This window comes from Giraffa tippelskirchi, chromosome 7 (assembly GCF_054371585.1).
Source record: "Giraffa tippelskirchi isolate mGirTip1 chromosome 7, T2T-mGirTip1v1.2.pri, whole genome shotgun sequence".
Taxonomy (NCBI): domain Eukaryota; kingdom Metazoa; phylum Chordata; class Mammalia; order Artiodactyla; family Giraffidae; genus Giraffa; species Giraffa tippelskirchi.
Genome location: NC_137281.1, coordinates 2,798,343 through 2,821,753, shown reverse-complemented (window position 1 = coordinate 2,821,753; position 23,411 = coordinate 2,798,343). Strand labels below are relative to the sequence as shown.

General features: G+C 46.0%; 1 protein-coding gene and 1 non-coding gene across 2 annotated transcripts; one reads left to right on the top strand and one right to left on the bottom strand.

Moving 5' to 3' along the window:
* The first annotated feature begins 2,169 nt into the window (after window positions 1-2,169).
* On the top strand, window positions 2,170-17,003 carry LOC145512175 (NACHT, LRR and PYD domains-containing protein 2-like). The gene is made up of 8 exons (XM_081505799.1): window positions 2,170-2,199; window positions 4,192-5,789; window positions 6,221-6,391; window positions 9,762-9,932; window positions 11,582-11,752; window positions 12,416-12,586; window positions 14,760-14,927; window positions 16,473-17,003. Exons 2-8 carry the CDS (start codon window positions 4,216-4,218, stop codon window positions 16,774-16,776), a joined length of 2,730 nt encoding a protein of 909 aa, XP_081361925.1. The 5' UTR covers window positions 2,170-2,199; window positions 4,192-4,215; the 3' UTR covers window positions 16,777-17,003.
* On the bottom strand, window positions 12,196-12,268 carry TRNAG-CCC (transfer RNA glycine (anticodon CCC)). The gene has a single exon. It is a non-coding gene; the product is annotated as a tRNA-Gly (tRNA).
* Window positions 17,004-23,411: the final 6,408 nt, after the last annotated feature.

Genomic DNA, 23,411 nt, shown 5'->3' with positions numbered 1-23,411 from the left:
CGTGGCTAACATAACCTGTTTTGGTAGCTATTAGTTTTCTTGGGCATTTGTTTAATTGGCACAAGTGCCATCTCTCCCAGGAGTGTATGAATGTGTCCCCATTCTTTATGAGATGGGCTTCCAATAAACACCATGTTTGGTTTAATTTGTGCCCACTGTTTATTGGTGAAGTTAATCATCAATACATTGACTAGATTCGTATTTCAATATTTCTGGATCATAAGTGTGAGTGTTGAAAAGGGGATGAGAGATGTGACTTTTTACAGAGGGAAACAGAAATACATTCTTGGGGTTTGTATTGTACGTGTGTGCACAGAAGCATCGAATTGCCAGATACTGTTTATAAATAGTAGGTTGATACATGGTAAGATGGGATTTCAATCCCCATTTGCTTAGGCTTACTGATTGATAAGACTAAACAAAACACTATGTAGTTTATTTTGTGGGGAAACAGGAAAAAAGTTGACAACAGTAATCAAGGTTTTTCTCCTATGTTTTTTTTTTTTTTAATTTTAGTTGGGGGCTAATTACTTTACAATATTGTAGTAGTTTTTGCCATACATTGACATGAATCAGCCATGGGTTTACATGTGTTCCCCATCCTGAACCCCCCTCCCACCTCCCTCCCCATCCCATCCCTCTGGGTCATCCCATTGCCCCAGCCCTGAGCATTTGTCTCATGCATCGAACATGGAATGGTGTTGTATTTCACATATGATAATATACATGTTTCAATGCTATTGTCCCAGAACGTCCCACCCTCACCTTCTCCCTCAGAGTCCATAAGACTGTTCTATGCATCTGTGTCTCTTATTCTGTCTCACATATAGTGTTATCGTTACCATCTTTCAAATTCCACATATATGCATTAGTATACTATATTGTTGTTTTTCTTTCTGGCTTACTTCACTCTGTATAACGGGCTCCAGTTTCATCCATCCATCTTCTATGTTTTGAGTAAAAATATTCAGAAAGTCTCTGGCCAAAGATCTTCCAATTTCAGCAAATCAGGGCAAAATAGAAAACACTTGTTACACACACACACACACACACACACACACACACACACACACACACACACACACACACACACTGTGCGTGAAGTGATGGATGTGTTAGCTTGCTGGTGGTGATTGTTTCACAGTGTAAACATATATCAAAATATCACACTGTACACCTTAAATATATAAAATGTCCATCTGTTAATTATGTTTTCAAAAGTTGGTAAAAAAAAAAAAACAGCTGACTCATGAAAAAAATCAACAAAAAATACAGAAAGAAACTTGCGTGTATTGCCAGTCTCTAAGTCAGGTCTGACTCTCTGCAGCCCTGTGGACTGCGTCAGGCTCCTCTGTCCATGGGATTTCCTGCAGGAACACTGGAGTGGGTTGCCATTTCCTTCTCCAGGGGATCTTCCCGACCCAGAGATTGAACCTGGGTCTCCTCTGGCTCCTCCATTGGCAGGTGGATTCTTTACCCCTGAGCCACCTGCGGAAGCCACAGGGAAACTATATGGGACTAAAAATAACTGTGTACATGTGCAGTTGGGGCAAATTCTGGACAAAAGATACAAGAGACCCAAAAGCCCAACTGCCGATTTTGAAGAGCCTGGAGCAAAAGCAGAGTCCCCAGTCATGCCCCTACACTCAACACCTCCTGAGAAGGGGGCAAACCACGGAAGCCACCCCTCCAGCCCAACCCCTGGACACCCCTACCCTCTCCCCATATAAGGAACCAGCTCCCCCTCCCGCCTCAGGAATAAGCAAGCTGTCCAGGGAACCTGTTTCTTGTTCTCGCTTCCCCCTGCTGCAGCAGGGACCCCGGTCAAGCCATGCCTGAATTTCCTGTCTGGCCTCGGGTCAGTTTCTGTTAATTGGCGAAGGTCAAGGACTCTGGTGGATGTAAGAATCACCTGAGGAGCTTTTGAAGCCTCCTGGCTTCCTAAAGCCCACCCCAGACCAATTCAATTAGGATCACCAAGGGTAGGACCTGGGTGATTGCAATGTGAGTCACATTTTCAAGATTGAGAACCAGCCACTGTTAGTAGGAGGTCCATTTCACCCTGGGCAGGAAGTCCAGCCCTCACCCTGGGGCCTTGGGGCCAATCCCAGAGCACGGGCTGGCAGGGGACTTTTCTTATTGGAGATTTCATTTGTGTGAAATACCCACAGGCTGCAACTAAGTCCTAGCTGGAGGGAGGTGAGTACCGACTCTCCAGCCTGTTTCTCTGTCTTGTCTTTTAAGTCAGTGGCAATTATTGGTGGAGTCCGTAGCACTGAACACTGCAAGCTTTAATGGCTGGTGTGAGGCTTTCATTATTTTTTTGGCCAAACAGCAGCCTGTGGGATCTTGGAACCCATGCCCCCTGCAGTGGAAGCACCAAGTCCTAACCACTGGAGTGCCAGGGAAGTCCCTTAGAAGGATTTTTTGCAGTCCTCAAGCTGAACTCTCTCTTTATCAGGTGGAGAAAAGACTTGGACAGGCGTACCTGCCAATGACTTCCTATGTAATTTTCTTCCTTCTGATTGTCTTGCTTTAATTGGCACATTTCAGGTGTGGTGATGCTTTTCAATTATTGTGCTCTTCTGATTTAGCATTTTAGCATGAACATTTTAATTTTTTTTTTTTTGATGTGGACTATTTTTAAGTCTTCATTGACTTTGTTATGATATTGCTTCTGTTTCTTTTTTTATGTTTTGGGTTTTTTTGGCCATGAGGCATGTAGGATCTTAGCTCCCTGACCAGGGATTGAACCTGCGCCCCCTGCATCGGAAGGCAAGGTCCCAGCCACTGGACCACTGGGGAAGTCCCTGCATGAGTGTTTTTATGTTAAATATCTTCTAACAATCATGAGCCCTTATCATATGTTGTATTTTGAAATATTTTGCATAATAGATCTTCTGATTGGGTGTACCTCCACCCCACCCCACCGTGTACTTACTAAACCATGTTTTTTATTTTGTGAATCATCCCTGAGTGTTGCCCATTTAATGCATGAGGATGTAAGGATTTTCGTTTATTTGCTTCTTGTTTCACTGAGGCTTCCCTGAAAGCTCGGTTGGTAAAGAACCCACCTGCAATGCAGGAGACCCTGGTTTGATTCCTGAGTCGGGAAGATCCGCTGGAGAAGAGATAGGCTACCCACTCCATTATCCTTGGGCTTTCCTGGTGGCTCAGCTGGTAAAGAATCCACCTGCAATGCGGGAGACCTGGGTTCGATCCCTGGGTTGGGACAATCCCCTGGAGAAGGGAAAGGCTACCCACTCCAGTATTCTGGCCTAGAGAATCCCATGGACTGTATAGTCGATGGGGTCACATGACTGAGTGATTTTCACTTCACAGAGGAAATGTCAGTGATTGAGAGCACAGATTTTTGAGTTAAATTCCTGGATATAATCTTGGCTTCAACTTGAGCAACTGTGAGAAGCTGGGTCTTGGTTTCCCTATGCCCATGATCCTGTAACTAACATTTATCATAATCACCTGGAAGGTTTGTTAAAAACAGTTTCCTGAGCCCATCTCCAGGGTTACTGATTTTATAGGCCTGGGATAGGGGTTAAGAGGAGAAGGGCATGGCAACCCACTCCAGTATTCTTGCCTGGAGAATTCCATGGACGGAGGAGCCTGGTAGGCTATAGTCCATGGGGTCGCAAAGAGTCGGACACGACTGAGAGACTAAAACAACAACCATCATTCTGGGAACAGGGTCTCTGTCACCAGAGATGTCTGCAAAGAACATGGGTGGAGGACAGCGAGAGAGACCAGCAGGACTTGGTGCTCAGAGTCTGCCCTGGGTCCCGACGTCTCTGCTGGCCTCACAAACGGTGCTTTACCAAACATCTGCTTTTCCATCTTCACCTGTATTTCCCTCCTCCCCTTTGAGTTCCAAGCTATTACCTTCAGCAGCCTCTTTTTGTTTAAGCTGAAGAAAATTTTTAAGGGGAGGGTTTCAGCCATTTTGGTGAGTTAATTCAGTTTCCCTGGGTTCTTGTTCTTGTATATGTTATTAAAATGTTTTTTTATTCTCTTGTTAATCCATCTCATGTCAATTTAATTCTTAGACCAGTCAGAAAAACCCAGGAGGGGGGAAGCCTGTTTTTTCCTCCCTAACGCTGGTCCTTTACAGTATGAATGTTCCAGTTGAGTATAATCACTTTCACCTCAATGCTCTCCCCTTACACATCAATACAGGTGAAGAGGAGAGACGGAAACGTGATGGAGAAATTCTCCGTCTGGAAGGATATACTGTGGTCAGGAGATAACGGTGGTTTCCCCTACAACATCACCCAGAGAAGCCCCAAGCTGATAACACGCCTGAACCCGCAGGCACTTACACAGTCCACCCCACTCACGATGGTGCTGCATGGTCCTGCTGGCGTCGGGAAAACCACGCTGGCCAAGGAGCTGATGCTGGACTGGACGCAGGATGACCTGGAAGAGACCTCCAACTCCGCTTTCTATCTCAGCTGCAAGGGGCTCAACCACAGGGGGACGTGCACCTTTGCAGAGCTGATATCTGCCAACTGGCCACATGTGCAGGGTGACATACCGGCGATCCTCACCCAGGCACAGAAAGTCCTGTTCATCCTCGACGGTTTTGACGAGCTGAAGGTCCCCTCGGGGGCGCTCACCCACGACATATGTGGCGACTGGAAGAAGCAGAAGCCGGTGCCCGTCCTCCTGGGGAGTTTACTGAAGAGAAAGATGCTACCCAAGGCCACCTTACTCATCACCACCCGACCGAGCGCCCTGCAGGAGCTGCGGCTCTTGACTGAACAGCCGCTCTTCCTAGAGATCGAGGGGTTCTTGGAGGAGGACCGGAAGGCCTATTTCTTGAAACACTTTGAAGAGGAGCGTCAGGCCCTGCGAGCTTTCGACCTGATGAAGAACAACGCAGCTCTGTTCCGGCTGGGCTCGGCGCCCTGCGTGTGCTGGCTGGTCTGCGCCTGTCTGAGACAGCAGATGGAGAGGGGGGAGGACCCCGCCGCCGCCTGCCAGACCACCACGGCCCTGTTCCTGCACTTCCTCTGCAGCCGCTTCCCCCCGCCGCACGGCAGCGGCCCCAGGCGGGGCCTCCAGGCTCCGCTCAAGGCCCTGTGCCTCCTGGCTGCCGAGGGCGTGTGGACGCGGAGCTCTGTGTTCGATGGGGAAGACCTCAGGCGACTTGGGGTGGACCCGCCTGCCCTCTGTCCTTTCCTGGACAGGCATATTCTCCAGAAGAGCGAAGACGGCGAGGGCTGCTGCTCCTTCATCCATCTCAGCGTCCAGCAGTTCCTGGCCGCCGTGTTCTATGTCTTGGAGCCGGAAGAGCAGGAGGAGGAAGGGGCGGGTGGCCGCCGGTGGCACGTTGGGGATGTGCAGAAACTGCTGTCCAAGGAGGAGAGGCTGCAGAACCCCACCCTGACCCACGTCGGGTACTTCCTGTTTGGCCTCTGCAACGAAAGAAGGGCCATGGAGCTGGAGGCGACTTTCGGCTGTCTGGTATCAACGGAGATCAAGCGGGAGCTACTGAAATACACGTTGATGCCCCATGGGAAGAAATCCTTCTCGGTGGCGGACACAAAGGAGGTCCTGAGCTGTCTCTACGAGTCTCAGGAGGAGCAGCTGGTGAAAGATGCCATGGCCCACGTCAAGGAGATGTCCATTCACTTGACGAATACATCTGAAATGATGCAGTCTTCCTTCTGCCTTAAACATTGTACCAACTTACAGAAGATCTCACTGCAGGTAGGAAAGAAGATATTCCTGGAGAATGATCCCGCATTGAAACCAGACCCTCAGAATGAGACGTAAGAACTCATTTTTTCTCCCATTTTCAGCTTCACACTGTTTTAGGAAGAGGACAGAGTCACCTCTGACTCCTTCTGGTTTAGGGTCTGAATTGTCACTGAAATTTCTTCCTGCCATGTCATCATTAAAGCTGAGAAACACGATGTTCAGATGAGGAATGGGGGCTTTGCAACCTTACTTTTAGTGTCATTGTTGACATGTGGGCTCAGCACGCTCTAGACATTTCATATAATTCCACCCCCACTGCCAGTTCTTTTCAAACATTTTGTTTTTATATATAGTCACCATGCCATCCATTACATCCAAGGACTTTGTTATCTTACAACCGGATGTTTGTACCTTTTGAAGAGCTCACCAGTTTTTCCGCCACCCCTGCCCTTTTGTTGATGGTTCTCTTTCATAGATGCTGCTGTCTGTGTGTTTCTCCTAGGTCACAGCACGACCATCATTCTCTCCAACTCTGGGCAGATCTCTGCTCCGTGTTCAGTTCAAATGAAAACCTGAACTTCCTGGATGTGAAGGAAAGCTTCCTGAGTCACTCCTCAGTGAGGATTCTTTGTGAGCAGATAACCCACGTCACCTGTCATCTCCAGAAAGTCGTGTAAGTGGCAGCTGATCCTGCAGTTCAATTCAGTCATGTCTGACTCTTTGCAGCCCCATGGACTGCAGCACACCAGGCCTCCCTGTCCATCATCAACTCCCGGAGTCTACCCAAACCCACGTCCGTTGAGTCAGTGATGCCATCCAACCATCTCATCCTCTGTCGTCCCCTTCTCCTCCTGCCTTCAATCTTTCCCAGCACGAAGGTCTTTTCCAGTGAGTCAGCTCTTCGCATGAGGTGGCCAAAGTATAGGAGTTTCAGCTTCATCATCAGTCCTTCCAATGAATATTCACGACTCATTTCCTTTAGGATGGACTGCAATGGGGATTTAAAATGTGAGAGCAGTATTGGAATGTCAAATCAGGCTCCATCCAGCCAGATGATCAGAATACAAAGAATTGGAATGGTTGCTTAAAAAAAAAAAAAGATTTATTTACTTATTTATGGCTATGATGGGTCTTTGTTGCTGCTCAGGCTTTCTCTAGTTGCGCAGAACGGGGGCTTCTCATTGCGGTAGCTTCTCTTGTTGGAGAGCATGGGCTCTAGAGAGCAGGCTCAGTAGTTGTGGTGCATGGGCTTAGTTGTCCCATGGCATGTGGAGTGTTCCTGGACCAGGGATCAAACCTGCGTCCCCTGCATTGGTAGGTGGATTCTTAACCACTGGACCACTGGAAAAGTTCCCCACACAGCCCTTAATGGTCCATACATTCAAGGAGTCTAACTTATTTGCTGACTTATAGTCCATAACTTACTGTAGCTTGAATGAAAACTGTGTGTGGAAATGCAAATGACTACATGGGGATATAGTAGGAAGTGATTTATTTTTTACCAGAAAAAGTCAGGCATTGAGGAGGAGGAAAAGTTGTGTGTGGACTGAATGTTGAAAGAAATAAAGGACGTAATACTGTCTGAGAGAAAGAAAATTCTCTCTATACTTCTGGCTGGTTGGAAAATGAAATTGATATGAGACAGATTAGGAAAAGAAAATCAAACATATAATAGCATCTATACATGGGAGAGACCCAGAAAAACTGAGCAACTATCCCAGTAACTGAAATCCTCACATTAAATATAACCTTCCATTAAAGACAATAAAGGATGATGAGGTTGTGATTTGGGACTTCAAAGGGAGGAAGGCAATTCACTTGGAGATGGAAATTAAACGTTTGGTAGACAAAGGATCAGATCTGTATCTCCTGCATTGGCAGGTGGATTCTTTACCACTGAGCCACCAAGGGAAGCCTGGTTACAGGAACAGAACTATCTAAATTCTTCAGGAAGTTAGGGGAAAGATCAAAGTGTCTTCCCAAGTGATTTCAGTCCTTGTTTATTCTCAACTTGAAATAATCTTCACATCAAAGGCACATTTTGGGGTGACAATTTTTGTTCCCCTACAATAAAAAAAGGATAGAGATAGTTTCTCTGAAGATAAGCATAAGCAAAGAAAGTTCAGTTCAGTTGCTCAGTCGTGTCCGACTCTTTGAGACCCCATGAATCGCAGCACACCAGGCCTCCCTGTCCATCACCAACTCCCGGAGTCTACCCAAACCCATGTCCATCGAGTCAGTGATGCCATCCAACCATCTCATCCTCTGTCGTCCCCTTCTCCTCCTGCTCTCAATCCTACCCAGCATTAGGGTCTTTTCCGATGAGTCAACTCTTCACATGAGGTGGCCAAAGTACTGGAGTTTCAGCTTCAACATCAGTCCTTCCAATGAACACCAGGACTGATCTCCTTTAGGATGGACTGGTTGGATCTCCTTGCAGTCCAAGGGACTCTCAAGAGTCTTCTCCAACACCACAGTTCAAAAGCATCAATTCTTCAACATTCAGCTTTCTTTATAGTCCAACTCTCACATCCATACCTGACTAATGGAAAAACCACAGCTTTGACTAGACAGACCTTTGTAGGCAAAGTAATGTCTCTGCTTTTTAATATGCTGTCTAGGTTGGTCATAGCTTTTCTTCCAAGAAGCAAGTGTCTTTTAATTTCATGGCTGCAGTCACCATCTGCAGTGATTTTGGAGCCAAGAAAATAAAGTTTGTCACTGTTTCCATTGTTTCCTCATCTATTTCCCATGAAGTGATGGGACCAGATGCCATGATTTTCGTTTTCTGAATGTTGAGTTTTAAGCCAACTTTTTCCACTTTCCTCTGTCACTTTCATCAAGAGGCTCTTTAGTTCTTCTTTGCTTTCTGCCATAAGGGTGGTGTCATCTGCATATCTGAGGTTATTGATATTTCTCCCGGCAGTCTTGATTCCAGCTTGTTCTTCATCCAGCCTAGCATTTCACGTCATGTACTCTGCATATAAGTTAAATAAGCAGGGTGACAATATACATCCTTGATGTACTCCTTTCCCAATTTGGAACCAGTTTGTTGTTCCATGTCTGGTTCTAACTGTTGCTTCTTGACCTGCATACAGATTTCTCTGGAGGCAGGTCAGGTGGTCTGGTATTCCCATCTCTTTCAGAATTCTCCACAGTTTATTGTGATCCACACAGTCAAAGGCTTTGGCATAATCAATAAAGCAGAAGTAGATGTTTTTCTGGTATTCTCTTGCTTTTTCGATGATCTAGCAGATGTTGGTAATTTGATCTCTGGTTCCTCTGTCTTTTCTAAATCCAGCTTGAACATCTGGAAGTTCATGGTTCATGTACTGTTGAAGCCTGGCTTGGAGAATTTTGGGCATTATTTTGCTAGTGTGTGAGATGAGTGCAGTTGTGTGGTAGTTTGAACATTTTTTGACATTGCTTTTCTTTGGGATTGGAATGAAAACTGACCTTTTCCAGTCCTGTGGCCACTGCTGAATTTTCCAGATTTGCTGGCATATTGAGTACAGCACTTTCACAGCATCATCTTTTAGGATTAGAAATAGCTCAACTGGAATTCCATCCCCTCTACTAGCTTTGTTCGTAGTGATGCTTCCTAAGGCTCACTTGACTTCACATTCTAGGATGTCTGGCTCTAGGTGAGTGATCACACCATCATGGTTATCTGGTTGTAAAGATATTTTTTGTATAGTTCTTCTGTGTATTGTTTTGTATAGTTCTTCTGCTTCCGTTAGGTCCATACCATTTCTGTCCTTTATCGAGCCCATCTTTGCATGAAATGTCTCCCTATCCCCATCTTGACTTGTGACTTCTTGCACTCTGTGTTCTCAGCACCATCCGTCTACGACACCCAAAACAGAACCCCTTCTTTTTATATTCCCTATCCCCGGGTCAGGAAGATTCCCTTGGAGAAGGGAATGGCTACCTACTCCAGTATTCTTGCCTGGAGAATCCCATAGACAAAGGAGTCTGGCAAGCTAGAGTCATGGGATTGCAAGAGTCAGACACAACTGAGTGACTAACACTTTCACTTTCAGGATTAAAAACGTCTCCCCTGCCAGTGCTTACCGGGACCTCTGTCTGGCTTTCATTGGTAAGAAGACTCTGACACACCTGGTTCTGGAAGGCAGTGTCCATGGTGATAAGATGCTGCTGCTGCTGTTGTGTGAGATCCTGAAACATCCAAGATGTAATCTTCAGTATCTGAGGTAGATCTCATGTCATTGCTGTCCTCAGTATGAAAAGGATGCTGTGAGTTCTGAACAAAACAGAGGACTGCCATGCTGATTGGGTACCATGCAAAACAGGGGAGCATATTCCCAGATATTAATAGAATATTGATGGTATGTCAGCCAATAATTTTCCCCCAGCCAGCTAGTCTTCTGGATTGAATAGTGAGCCCTGAATGCAAAGAAACACTCAGAATTTCATTCAATTAGAAAAAAAAAAACTATTACTCTGTTCAGTCAGTTGCTCAGTTGTGTCCAACTCTTTGTGACCCCATGTACTGCAGCACACCAGGCTTCCCTGTCCATCACCAACTCCCAGAGCTTGTTCAAACTCATGTCCATTGAGTTGGTGATGCCATCCAACCATCTCATCCTCTGTTGCGCCCTTCTCCTCCTGCCCTCAATAAATGCTGTTTCTGGATTGCTGAATCTCCAACATGACAAACGGCCAGTGCACAGTCTCCTAGTTTTGCTCATTGACTTGATACACTTCGCATTTTGCCTTGTATTCAAATTATTTAAGTGAATTTACAGTGTCCTTTTTATAGGTTAAACTTTGAGGGAGGAAAGATAGTGATTTTTAAGAACTCCAGGTTTACTTATGACATATATTCTAGTAGGCAGAGTATGGATTGATTATATTCTTTATTTGATTGACCTAAAATGTATCCTCTCTCCCCAAAATACAGATGAAGGAAAAAAAGAATATTAAAAAGTTCAACTAACTTGTGAACTTGAGCAAACTCTGGGAGGTAGTGAAGGACAGGGAAACCTGGTCTGCTGCAGTTCCTGGAGTCTCAAAGAGTCAGACATGACTTAGTGACTCAGCAATAACAGCAACAACTTGTAAATATTGTGAATGTAGTAAGGGGCAGAGCCATGATTCAAACAAGCTTGTCCTAAGGTCCTGTATTCTGATCTGTATCTATAAGAGCAACTGAGCTTCAGACCCCATGTGATGGATTAATGGATTGCCCCAGTGTTCTGTAAAGTAGCTGTATCACATTCATTTTGATCCACAGAAGTTTCCAATTATTCTGACAACACAAACTTCAAACTTTGGACCTAGCTGCCTAAGTATCCAATTGTTCCTCCTTGTTTTAATTAGCATATTCCCTAATAACTTCTGAAGTTGAAGTTTGAGTATCAGGCATCAACTTTTTTCCAATAGAATCACATGTAAATTTAAGTGGAAGGTGGGAATATATGGATATGTATCACTGATTCATTTTGTTGTAGAATAGACTAGTATAACATCATAAAGGCAACTATACTCCAATAAAAATTAACTAAAAAATGTAAGTGGAATTAGGACAGACTTAGCTCAAGAAAAATGATCATATAAAAGGTGAGGTTTGAGAAATAGCAGACCGCGTTGGTGAAACTTCACGCAGAATTGTATCATGGAGTTTTTCTCTTCTTAGCGATGAGGTTGGACGCTGATCCGATGGGCATGGAGATACTTGAGGAAACAAAGGAGATGAGTTTTCTAATAGTTCAGGCCAGGGTTTGACACGTGTTGGAGTAGAACGAGATGAGAGTCAAAGATACAGTCTTCAGGGAAGGAAAATAAGCTGACAGGGTCTCTGTCCTTCCAGAAGAATGACTTGCCCCCATTTATCCCACAGGTTGGGGTCTTGTTCTGACACCACTCGGCAGTGGGCTGACTTCTCCTCGGCACTCAAAGTCAACCAGTCCCTGAGATGCCTGGACCTCACGGCCAGTGAGTTCCTGGATGAGGGTGTCAAAATGCTGTGTTTGGCTCTGAGACACCCAAAGTGCGTCCTTCAGAAATTGTCGTAAGTCCCTCTTTTCCCGGGGAGCATCTTCATCTTAGGCCTGGAGTCACACAGAGAAGAGCAGTGGTGAGACCAGACTCACAGGGCAAAGCCTGTGGGGCTTCTTACCGGGGGAGAGTCCCCATTCCCTCTTCTAGTCCCAGGTGGGTGATGCACGCTTTAAAAAAAATGTGTGTGTGCGCGCTCAGCTGTGTCTGATTCTTTGTGACCAATGGGCTGTAGCCCACCAGACCCCTCTGTCCATGGGGTTTTCCTGGCAAGAATACTGGGGTGTGTTGCCATGCCCTCCTTCAGAGGATCTTCTCAGGGATCAAATCCACATCTCCTGCATTGGCAGGTGGATTCTTTATCACTGAGCCACCAGGGAAGCCCGCATTTAAAAAATACTACTAATTAATTAGGCTGTGCTGGGTCTTAGTTGCTTATAGCATGTGGAATCTTAGTTTCCTGACCAGGGATCAAACCTGGGCCCCTCGCATTGGGAGTGCAGAGTCTTAACCACTGGACCACCAGGGAATTTTGCCTGCCTGTCTCTCATTCCTGGTCCTTCAGGCTTTGATCACTAGCATAGACTAGAGCGGGTGGGGACTCTCAAGAAGGGCTGTCAGCTGAGAAGTTTGAACTTTGGGAATGTCTCACCACATATGTGGTGCTCTTTTGCAGACTGGAGAACTGTCAGCTTACAGAAGCCTGTTGTAAGGAGCTGTCTTCTGCTTTGATTGTCAACCAGAGGTTGACCCACCTGTGCTTGGCCAAGAATGACCTCGGGGATGGCGGGGTGAAGATTCTGTGTGAGGGCTTGAGTTACCCCGAATGTCAGCTGCAGACCTTGGTGTAAGCCCCTGCTGGCTTCTGTGTGTGTGTGTGTGTGTCTGTGTGTTGTATGTACGTATACACACCTGGATTCAAGTAGGACAGACCCTGGAACACTTAAGAATTCCCCTTGAATGAAACCAGCAAGATCCTGGTGGAAATTAGGAAAAGAACAGATAGAAACAGACGCTGATGTCTGCATGTCTTTAAAGACTAAGGTTGACCTGCCAGCCTCTTTCTATTCTGAGAATTCAAGATAAGCGGTTAATTCTCAGGTCTGATGTTCTGTGGATATTCTGAAAATTCCCATGACATCTGCCAGCAATTGGGAGTGGATTGAGTTACACAGTAGGGTTTAAGACTGGAAAGCAGCATCAGGAATTCAGTTTATAGTGGCAGAGAGAGAAAGGGAAAAGATCATTTCTGCCTCAATAGCGTTCATTAGAAGAATATAAACTTCCTGGATGATGTCACACAGATTGCCCTGTTTTGGTTTTGTTTTTTTTTTTTTGAATTTTTAAAAATTTATCATTTTCATTTTTTTTGAATTTTTAAAAATCTATTTTCATTGTGATTACTAATTTTATTGTAAGAATGCTTAACATGACATCTAGCCTCCTAGATTTTTACTTTTTAAACTTTATTTTATATTGGAATATAGCCAACTGACAATGTTGTGATGGTTGTTTTCAAAACTTTGAATTTCGTGTTGGGGGTTACAGCCAATTAACAATGCCGTGATATTTTCAGGTGAACAGTGAAGGGACTCAGCCATGCATATACATGTATCCATTCTCCCAAACTCCTCTCCCATCCAGGCTGCCACACGGTGCTGAGCAGAGTCCCCTGTGCTGGATGGACAGTGGGACCTTGCTGGTTGTGTGTCTTAAATATTGCAGCGTGTACATTAGAATCCCTGTTCTAAAGGCAGAGTTGATTTAGGTGTCTAATCAACAAAAAGTGTATGATATTTAGTTAGTACTTACTGTGCATCAGGTATTCTACTAAATTTTACAAGAATTTTAAAAAATCCTTACAAGCACATGCCATAGTTGCCTTTATTTGTTGCGCTAATTAGCTAATTAGAAAACCAAAGTTTAGTCACTGAGTTTGCCCATGGTCACATCTTTGTAGTAGGTGTGAAGCCCCCTGTATACATCGAGTTGTCAACGATCATTATCTTAAAAACATAATGGCATTGTTTGACCAAACCTCCATTTTGTAGGCTGTCAAAACTCGGAATTTTAGATTTTGCTTCAGCTCCTCTCCCCAAGCTCCCCAGGTTCAAGTATGACTTTTTTAGGGTCTCACACAGTACAAATCATGGCATCTTTTGGTCTAGTTACTATCCACCTGCTCATTGTCACGTCACTTCAGACTCTATCTACCCTGTTGCTGTTACACCATGCACGGGGCACAAGGTATTCAGGGGAGACCTGTCTAGTTGTATCATGAGAACACCCTTCTCTGTGGTCAGAAGGATTTGTAGGTGTCTCAGCTTGTTGGAGAGTCTCCAGTGTTTAAATGAGAAACACAGCCTCTCAATGTCAGGAATGTGGAGATTTTGGTGTACCGTGTTATGCTGGGACAAATACAGGGCTTGAAATATAACACGAGACAGGGAGCATGAAATCCCAAAGACCTGATCGTGCAGGAAAGAAAGGAGCCTGAACCCAGACCCCTTCAGCTGCATGACATGCTGTCATGGAAGGAAAGTCTGTATCTTAGGTGTGTGTTTTTTCTCCAAAATGAAAGCGGGCAGAATAGGCCAGCTGAACACTCTACCCCTAGGCAGGGTAGTAGGGAAATGCATTTCCTAGGCAGGGAAATGCTCATCATTCCGTGTACATGTTTTTTTTTTTTTTTTACTGTATTTATTTAATTTGGCTGCATTGTGGAGTGCGGGCTCAGTAGTTTCAGTGCGGGGTGGAGGGGTGCTAGTTGCTCCACAGCATGTGGGGTCTTAGTTCCCCTGACCAAAGATCGAACCTGCGTCCCCTGCATTGCAAGGCAGATTCTTAACCACTGGGCCACCAGGGAAGTCCTCCCGTTTACATGTCTTTATGCACAAGCCTACCTGAAAGCATGTGACTTGAGATAGAAAACAAATATTAGTAGCTGGATGTAACCGCCATGTCATAGGGTGTGTGTCACAGAGGGATAATCGAATTTCTTCATGCAACTGTCTCTGCAGGCTGCGTCATTGCAACATAAACAGACATGGCTGCAAGTACATCTCAAAGCTTCTCCAAGGTAACTCCAGCCTCACCAGCTTGGACCTGGGTTTCAACCCCATAGCCACTGGACTGTGTTTTCTCTATGAAGCTTTGAAGAAACCAAATTGTAACCTGAAATGTCTAGGGTAAGTCATTTTCTTCATTTTAAAGATGTTTGAAAATATTTTCGGTTTTCCTTTTTTGCGAGCAATGAACAACTGAAATTTTGTCTTTTCATGGCATTGTAGCTCATTTTCTTTCTTTCTTTTTTTTTAAAAAAATTATTGAGTATAGTTGATTTACAATGTTGTGCTAATGTCTACTGTACAGCAAATTGAATCAGCTACACATATATCCCCTCTTTTTTAGTTATCTTTTCCTATATAGGTTATTACAAAGTATTGAGTAGAGTTCCCTGTGCTATACGGTAGGTCCTTATTAGTTATCTGTTTTATATATAGTAGTGTGTCTGTATCAATCCCAAGCTCCAAATTTAAACCTCCACAGCCTTGTTCCCCCTCTGGTAACCAAATTTATTTTCTATATCTGTGGCTCAACTTCTGTTTTGTGTAGGCCCTTTTGTACTATTTCTTTGGATTCCACATATAAACATTATCGTATGATATGTCTTTTTCTGGCTGACTTGCCTCAGTCAGTACATCGTAAGAGATTATGGCATTGTCTCTGAACTAGTCTGCGGGTTTTGATTCTTGATTTCTTGATGTTGAGTCTCAACCCATCACCCTGAGATGTCTTTCAACTTGCAAGCCAGGCCACAGCACGTGTCTTTCAAGACACAAAAGTTCGTTGGGTCACTGTGGATAAAAATCTGAAGGTTTTTTGCGTTGGCTTTTTTTTCGCTTGGGTTTTTCCATAACATCTTTCAGAAAAACCCCAATAAACTTTTTTGGCAAACCCAACATAATAGCCTACAAGAGTCTGTGTGCTCAGTTGCTAAGTCATGTCCGCTTCTTTGCCACCCTGTGGACTGTAGCCCACCAGGCTCAGACTCTGGCGTGGGACTTCCTAGGCAAGAATAGTGGAGTAGGTTGCCGTTGCCTTCTCCAACAAGAGTCTGTGGGATCCCATAATTAGTTATGAGCCACTCTTTCTTTTTTTTTAAATTGTTTATTTAATACTTTAAAACTTTTATCTTTAATTGGAGGATAATTGCTTTACTATACACCGCGTTTGTCTCTGCCATATATGGGCATGAATCGGCCATAGGTATAGGTTCCCTCTCTCGGGAACCTGCCTCCCACCTTCCAGCCCATTGCACCCCTCTAGGCTGTCGCCGGGCACCGGATTTGAGCTGCCCGTGTCACACTGTAAAGTCTCGCTGGCTCTCTAAGTTTACATCCGGTAACGTATGTTTCAGTGCTGCTCTCTCCATTCGTCCTGTTCTCTCCTTCCCCCACTGTGTCCACAAGTCTGTTCTTTGTCTGCGTCTCCATTGCTGCCCTGCAGGCAGGTTCGTGAGTACCACCCTTCTAGGTTCCGTATTTATTCCAATACTGTTATCCCATCTTCAAGACAACAGGACCTGATGTGGCTAAAATAAGCTGCACGAAGAAAATAACTTTCATGTTTTCCCTGCTAGGTCCCCAGGGAGTAAGGGTGCGCCTGGCCACCCGGTAGGTTCTCCGTTAAGAACACGCTTACAGGAGTGGCTTTCTCTACTTCCTCAACAGGCTCTGGGGCTGCTCCCTCACCCCCTTCAGCTGTCAGTATCTCGCCTCTGCTCTAGCCGGCAGCCGGAGCCTGGAAACGCTGGACTTGGGTGAGAACACGTGGGGACATAGTGGCATCATGCTGCTCCTTAAGGCTTTAAAGCAGAACAATGGCTCCTTAAAGACGCTCAGGCTGAAGATGGACAAATCTACCGTGGAAATCCGGAGGCTGCTGAAGGATGTGAAGGAGAACAATCCCAGACTGACCATCGAATGGGATGATGCCAGAACAACCAGATGCTCCTGTTGCGACTTCTTTTCCTGAACGTGCTGAGCTATTTCTCTTAGGTGTCCCCAAAGGCGCTGATCCCATATCTCTAAGACATCTCGTTCATGAAGGCCAGAACGTCAGATGTCAATCACTGGATCAGAATGTAGAACTGAGCACTGGTTTTTCACTCTCTGGTTTCTGGGAATATCCGCACAAGTCACGTACCCACTTGATGTTAAAATGTTCTCTCTCACAAGGATAATAAAAGGCAAAGCACTTTGTTTGGTGCTGTATTTATTCACACACCCAACAGCTAGCTTAGAGTGAACTTCATTCCTGGCGTACTTAGTCTAGGAAAAAATATTACAAAGTTGATGATGGTTCTGTGCATTCCTTCTGTTTTTCCTCCCTAGGTGTGTGCGCTCAGTCATGTCCATTCTTTGTGACCCCATGGACCGTAGCCCGCCAGGCTCCTCTGTCCATGGGGTGTCCCAGGCAAGAATTCTGGAGTGGGTTGCCATTTCCTCCTCCAGGAAATCTTCCCCACCCAGGGATCAAACCTGCATCTCCTGCATTGGCAGGTGGATTCTTCACCACTGAGCCACCAGGGAAGCCCCTTGTCGTAACTTAAATAAGACTTTTGGATCCCAGTGTTTAGTGGGATACAGCTAGGTAAGGATTTCAAGGGACTAGATGATGGAGGAATTGAGTATGGATCGGGGTGCTCAGGTTACTTGAGGCAAGGCTGAGTGAGTTAAAATTCAGCCTTCTACTTGAGTACAAAGCTCACGGGTAGGATTTACGTTTTTGAAAAATGATAAAAACATAATCAAGGGAGGTTGTGATTGACAGTGTCTGGGTCACACCCTCTGCTGGGTATTTGAAATACATTCTGATGGACACTTTGCGGCAGTTCACCCCGCTCCCAGCTGTCTTGTTACTTTTATCTATTTATAAAAAGAAAACAGTAAGAGGACTCAATGACCCTATATGGCATGGCCTCTGAGAAGCAGGCTGAGTTTTGAAAACAAAGTTCTTACAAATTGGAAAGCCTGTGACTTGTCTTCTAGCTCACTTTGTGCAGGAATTTTTTAAAAAGTCTTATGGAGTTTAGGACACTGAGGATCAGTGGTTCTCACTAGGGGGGATATTTTGCCCCCAAGGACACTGGGCGGTGTGTGCAGGTATTTTTTTTTTTGGTACAACGAGGGGGCGCTCCTGACATTCAGTGGGTAAAGACCAGGGGTGCTGCTTGACATCTCACCATGCACGGAACAGCCCCACCACAACAAAAAACTACCCCACCGAGAATTGCAATAGTGCTGAGGTTGAGAGAGCCTACAGTCTAGCTATTCACTGCTACAGAATAAGACAGTGGTCCTCAACTAAGCCTGATTTTGCCCACCGCCCCCCCGCCCCGAGTCTGGCAAAGTCTGGAGACTTAAAAAATTGTGGGGCAATACACATCACATCAACGTTACCGTTTTCATCATCTTAAAGTACACAGTTGAGCCGCATTCAGGGTATTCACACCATTGTTGTGACTATCACCACCATCTAGTTCCAGAATATCTCAGTTCAGTTCAGTCGCTCAAGTCATGTCCGACTCTTTGCAACCCCATGGACTGCAGCACGCCAGTCCTCCCTGCCCATCACCAACTACTGGAGTTTACTCAAATTCATGTCTACTGAGTCGGTGATGCCATCCAACCATCTCATCCTCTATCGTCTCCTTCTCCTTCCACCTTCAATCTTTCCCAGCCTCAGGGTCTTTTCAAATGTGTTAGCTCTTTGCATCAGGTGGCCAAACTATTGGAGTTTCAGCTTCAGCATCAGTCCTTCCAATGAATATTCAGGATTGATTTCCTCTTGGATGGACTGGTTGGATCTCCTTGCAGTCCAAGGGACTCTCAAGAGACTTCTCCAACACCACAGTTCAAAAGCATCAATTCTTTGGTGCTCAGCTTTCTTTATAGTCCAACTCTCACATCCATACATGACTACTGCAAAAACCATAGCCTTGATGTCTACATCTCCCCAAAAGGTAACCCCACACCCATTTATCTACTTTGTCTCTATGGATTTGACTACTCTGGATTTTGGGGGAATGTCACAACTGGCTGTGCTATGAACTTTTCATGGGCACAGACCAAGAGTGCTGTGAAACCTCCTACAGCACACACCACAGTCCCACAACAGTCATCACCCAGAGGCTGAAAACCCCATGGCAGATGGAGAACAAGTGTTGCCTTCAGGATGTCGCACCTCCCACAGGTCCCCGGCTGGGTAGAGATCTAGGTTGGGGTGTGACTCTTCCTTTGGCTGGTGTTAAAAACCTCAGCCTCGTGGTATTAGGTGGGCCTCCCCCTCTGCATCTGGTTCCTCTCCTGGACTCCTCCCCCTCAGCCTCGGTCCCACTGTAGCTCAGCTCTGCTGGGGCCAGAGGACCGGAACGGTTCCAGAATCATGTCTCCTCCTCTCACCCCCTGCTGAGACTTGGTGAGTCCCAGAGAGAAGGTGGGGGCCCCTTGATGCCTCGAGGTGGAGGCAAACTCTTGACTTTGGGGTTCACCTCACCAGGGCTCTCTTCCGGGGCTGTGTGTACGAGCCAGGAGATCCAGGTTCGGGAAGGCGAGTCCCTCCCCCGAGGTTATAATTATTTAACTCTCTCGTTTTGCACAAGGTGATGGCAAAAGCCGCTTCTGGGGCCTTCTCTGGTGGTGTTAAGCGTGTTAAGAAACTGCCTTCCAATGCAGGGGATGTGGGTTTGACCCTTGGTTGGGGGACTGAGATCCCCATGCCGCAGGGCAACTAAGCCTGCACAGCCCAGAGCCCGTGCTCTGCACCTGGAGATGTCAGCGAGCCACAACAAAGAGCCCCCGTGCCGCAGTGAGGGTCCAGTGCAGCCAGAATAAAAGTAAAGACCCCTGGGCTCACCTTTCAGTTGGGTTTCCCCCAGCTCGCTCTGTCCCAGTCATGCGGGGTGTCCTGCCTCTCCTCTGCCTCGAGCCCTGCACCTGTGGCTGTTTCTGCCTGGGGGGTGAGGGTCTGGGAGGTGTTTCAGCGTTTCACGTGGCCGTCCTTCTCAGCACAGCCAACACGTTCTCACCTAGCTGACCACCAGATCTCATGGAGGTCCCTCCCCCATCACAGCCACCTTCTTCCATCACCCCTATTTATATCCTTCCAAACCAGGGGCTCTTAACTGGGTAGCTCCTCAGTTTGTCCTCAGGGGGACACTTGGCAATGTCCATGGAAACTTCTCCCATGTGGCATGGTGATAAAGAACCTGCCTGCCAATGCAGGAGATGCAGGTTCGATCCCTGGGTCAGGAAGATCCCCTGGGGAGAAGGAAATGGCAACTAACTCCAGTATTCTTGCCTGGAAAATCCCATGGACGGAGGAGCCTGGCACACTACGGTCCACGGGGTCACAAAGAGTTGGCCACGACTGAGCACACACGCACGCTCAACTCAGCTCATGGAGACTTTTTGGTTGTAATAGGTTAGGTGGGTGGTGGTCTGGGCATATAGTGCATAGAGGCCAGGGGTGCCACTCAACACCAAGTTCAGGACGGTCCCTGCTATGGGCTGAATTGTGTCCCCCTCGAATGCACATACTGAGGCCCTAACTCCCATCCCTCCCCCTCCCCCATCCCCACCCCCATCCCCCACCCACCACCAATGTGACTGTAATCAGAAGAGAAACAGATTTGGGCATCTGATTGTAGAGAAATCGAAACCGTGGCGTTAAATGAAGTCATCCCAGACTTGTGTCCAGAGAAACATTAGCTCCACCATAGAAACTCAAAACTCTGGCCCTGGAGAGCCCCCCAAACCCGGTGGTGTAGGGAGAGTCAGAGTGAGTAGGGGGAGGGGTCCGAGAAAGCCAGTGAGGTGACTTTTTCAAGGAGGAAGTGGTCATATTTAATTAACAGAAGAGCAAAGATAAGGCCTGAGAGGTGTCCACTGAGAGTTCCAGGAAACTTATTATGTTACAAAAACAGCTTCAGAGGAAGCGAGGGGTGAGAACCAGTTTCTAGTGGTTGAGGACTGAGCCCGAGGGGGCAGAGTATATCCTTGCCCAGGTGGGTGATGTCTCAGGGCGGTTGGTCACCCCATCCCCGGACCAGGAAGAGTGGAAGGGGGTGGACCTTCTCCGAAAGATCACATCCATGCTCGGAAGCTTTTGTTCCTGTTCCTGACTCGGGGTGAGAGAACTCTGGTACTGATGAATTCCTAGAATGAGGACTTCCCTGCTGGTCCAGTGGTTAAGGCACCACCTTCTAAAGCTGGGGATGTGGGTTCAGTCCTTGGTCAGGGAGCTAACATCCCACATGCCTTGGGGCCAAAAAATCCAAAACATAAGACAGAAGCAATATGGTAACAAATTCAATAAAGACTTTAAAATGGTCCAAATTAAAAAAATTTTAAAAAAAATCTGTAGAATGATTTCATGAGCTCATGTATTACTGAGAAGGAGTTATCGACCCCTCCTTTTGGCCAATGGAAGGTGAGAACAGAAAGGACATCGTTTGCCTCAGGAACACAGGTGTTAGTGTAGCTCGAATTCCGTCCTTTCTCCCTGCCTCCTGATTCTGTACCTGTTGTACAAAATGGGATGGAGAAGGCAGACAGGAAAGGCAGACTGGAGATCCCGCCTTATCGTTGTAATTGGGAAAATGGAAGCAAATGGGGGTAAACAAAGAAGGGAGAGGGGCCGAGCTGAGGGAGGAGAAAGAGATGCCCTCTCAGGCTTCAAAGCTCACCTTTCCTGATCTCCATGAGCCCAGCATCAACTGGCAGAAGCGGATCTCCAAGCACGTGGGCACCTTGAGAAGTGAAGATGGGTTAGACTGGTCCTGGGCTGGAGTGATGAATGTGCCTCCTTAAAAATATAGATTTCGTTGGGACTGTTCAGTCACTATGTCTCGTGTGACTCTGTGACCCATGGACGGCAGCATGCCAGGCTCCTCTGTCCTCCACTCTCTCCCGGAGTTTGCTCAGATTCATGTCCACTGAGTCCGTGATGCCATCCAAGCATCTCATTCTCTGCTGCCCCCTTCTCCTTTTGCCTTCAGTCTTTCCCAGCATCAGGGTCTTTTCCAATGAGTCGGCTCTTGGCATCAGGTGGCCAAAGTATTGGAGCTTCAGCTTCAGCCTCAGTCCTTCCAATGAATATTTGGGATTGCTTTCCTTTAGGATTGATTGGTTTGATCCTAAAGTCCTTGCCGTCCAAGGGATTCTCAAGCGTCTTCTTCAAAACCACAATTAGCATCAGTTCTTCAGTGCTCAGCCTTCTTTATGGTCCAACGTGTATATATATGTATATATATATATATAGTAAATACATATATAATTGAGCCATGAGAAAGAAGGGAATCTTCCCATTTTTGACAACAAGGATGGACCTTGACGGCACTATGCTAAGTGAAATAAGTCAGAGAAAGACAAATACTGTGCAATGTCACTTAAAGGTGGAATCTAAAAACAAAGCCAGGCTCGTGGAAACAGGGAGCAGAATGGTGGTTACTGAAGCCTGGTGGGTGGGGGAAATGGAGAGACGACAGTTAAGGGAACAAACCAGTAGACGAATAAGTCCTGGAGCCCTAATGATCAGTATGGTAATGATACACCACGGTGTCACATGATCATCATCAAACTTGCTAACAGACCAGATCTTAATTATTCCAACCACAAAAAAGAAATGTTGATAATGTGATGTGAGAGAGGTGTTAGCTAACACTATAATGGCAATCACTTCACAATAGATTAATGTATCAGATCAACAGATTGCACACCTTAAAACTACAGAGAGTTCTATGTCAAAAATATGTCAATTAAAAGTTAAGAAACACTTTTCCGTTTGGGACGACAAAGTGTCTCTGAAGTCTGTTGATGTTGCCCCAAATGTATCCTTTTCTTATCACACCTGTCGTGGCTCATCTACAATAGCAATGGGTGGGAATTGTCTACTGGGTCATTGCCTCCCCAGCTCTTAATCCTACTGATAAATATGCCTTTTCTGTACTGGTGGTTAAATATTTTGAATGACATCTGCAGAGACAGCAAAGAAGAAAGAGGGATAAATAGCCAGGATGTGGAAGCAATCTAGATGTCTGTCAACAGATGAATGGATAAAGAAGTTGTGGTACATATATACAAAGGAATACTGCTGCTGCTGCTAAGTCGCTTCAGTCGTGTCCGACTCTCTGTGACCCCACAGACGGCAGCCCACCAGGCTCCACTGTCCCTGGGATTCTCCAGGAAAGAACACTGGAGTGGGTTGCCATTTCCTTCTCCAATGCATGAAAGTGAAAAGTGAAAGTGAAGTCACTCAGTCGTGTCCAACTCCTAGTGACCCCATGGACTGCAGCCCACCAGGCTCCTCCGTCCATGGGACTCTTCAGGCAAGAGTACTGGAGTGGGCTGCCATTGCCTTCTCCTACAAACGAATACTACTCAGCCATAAAAAGGAATGAATTTGAGTCAGTTCTAGTGAGATGGATGAACCTAGAGCCTGTTACACAGAGGAATAGGTCAGAAAGAGACAAATTTTATATAGTAAAGCGTATACATGGAATCTAGAAAAAATGGTACTGATGAACCTATTTGCAGGGCAGGAATAGAGATGCAGTAACAGACACTGGAGATGTGAACACAGCAGGACAAGGAGAGGGTGGGACAAAC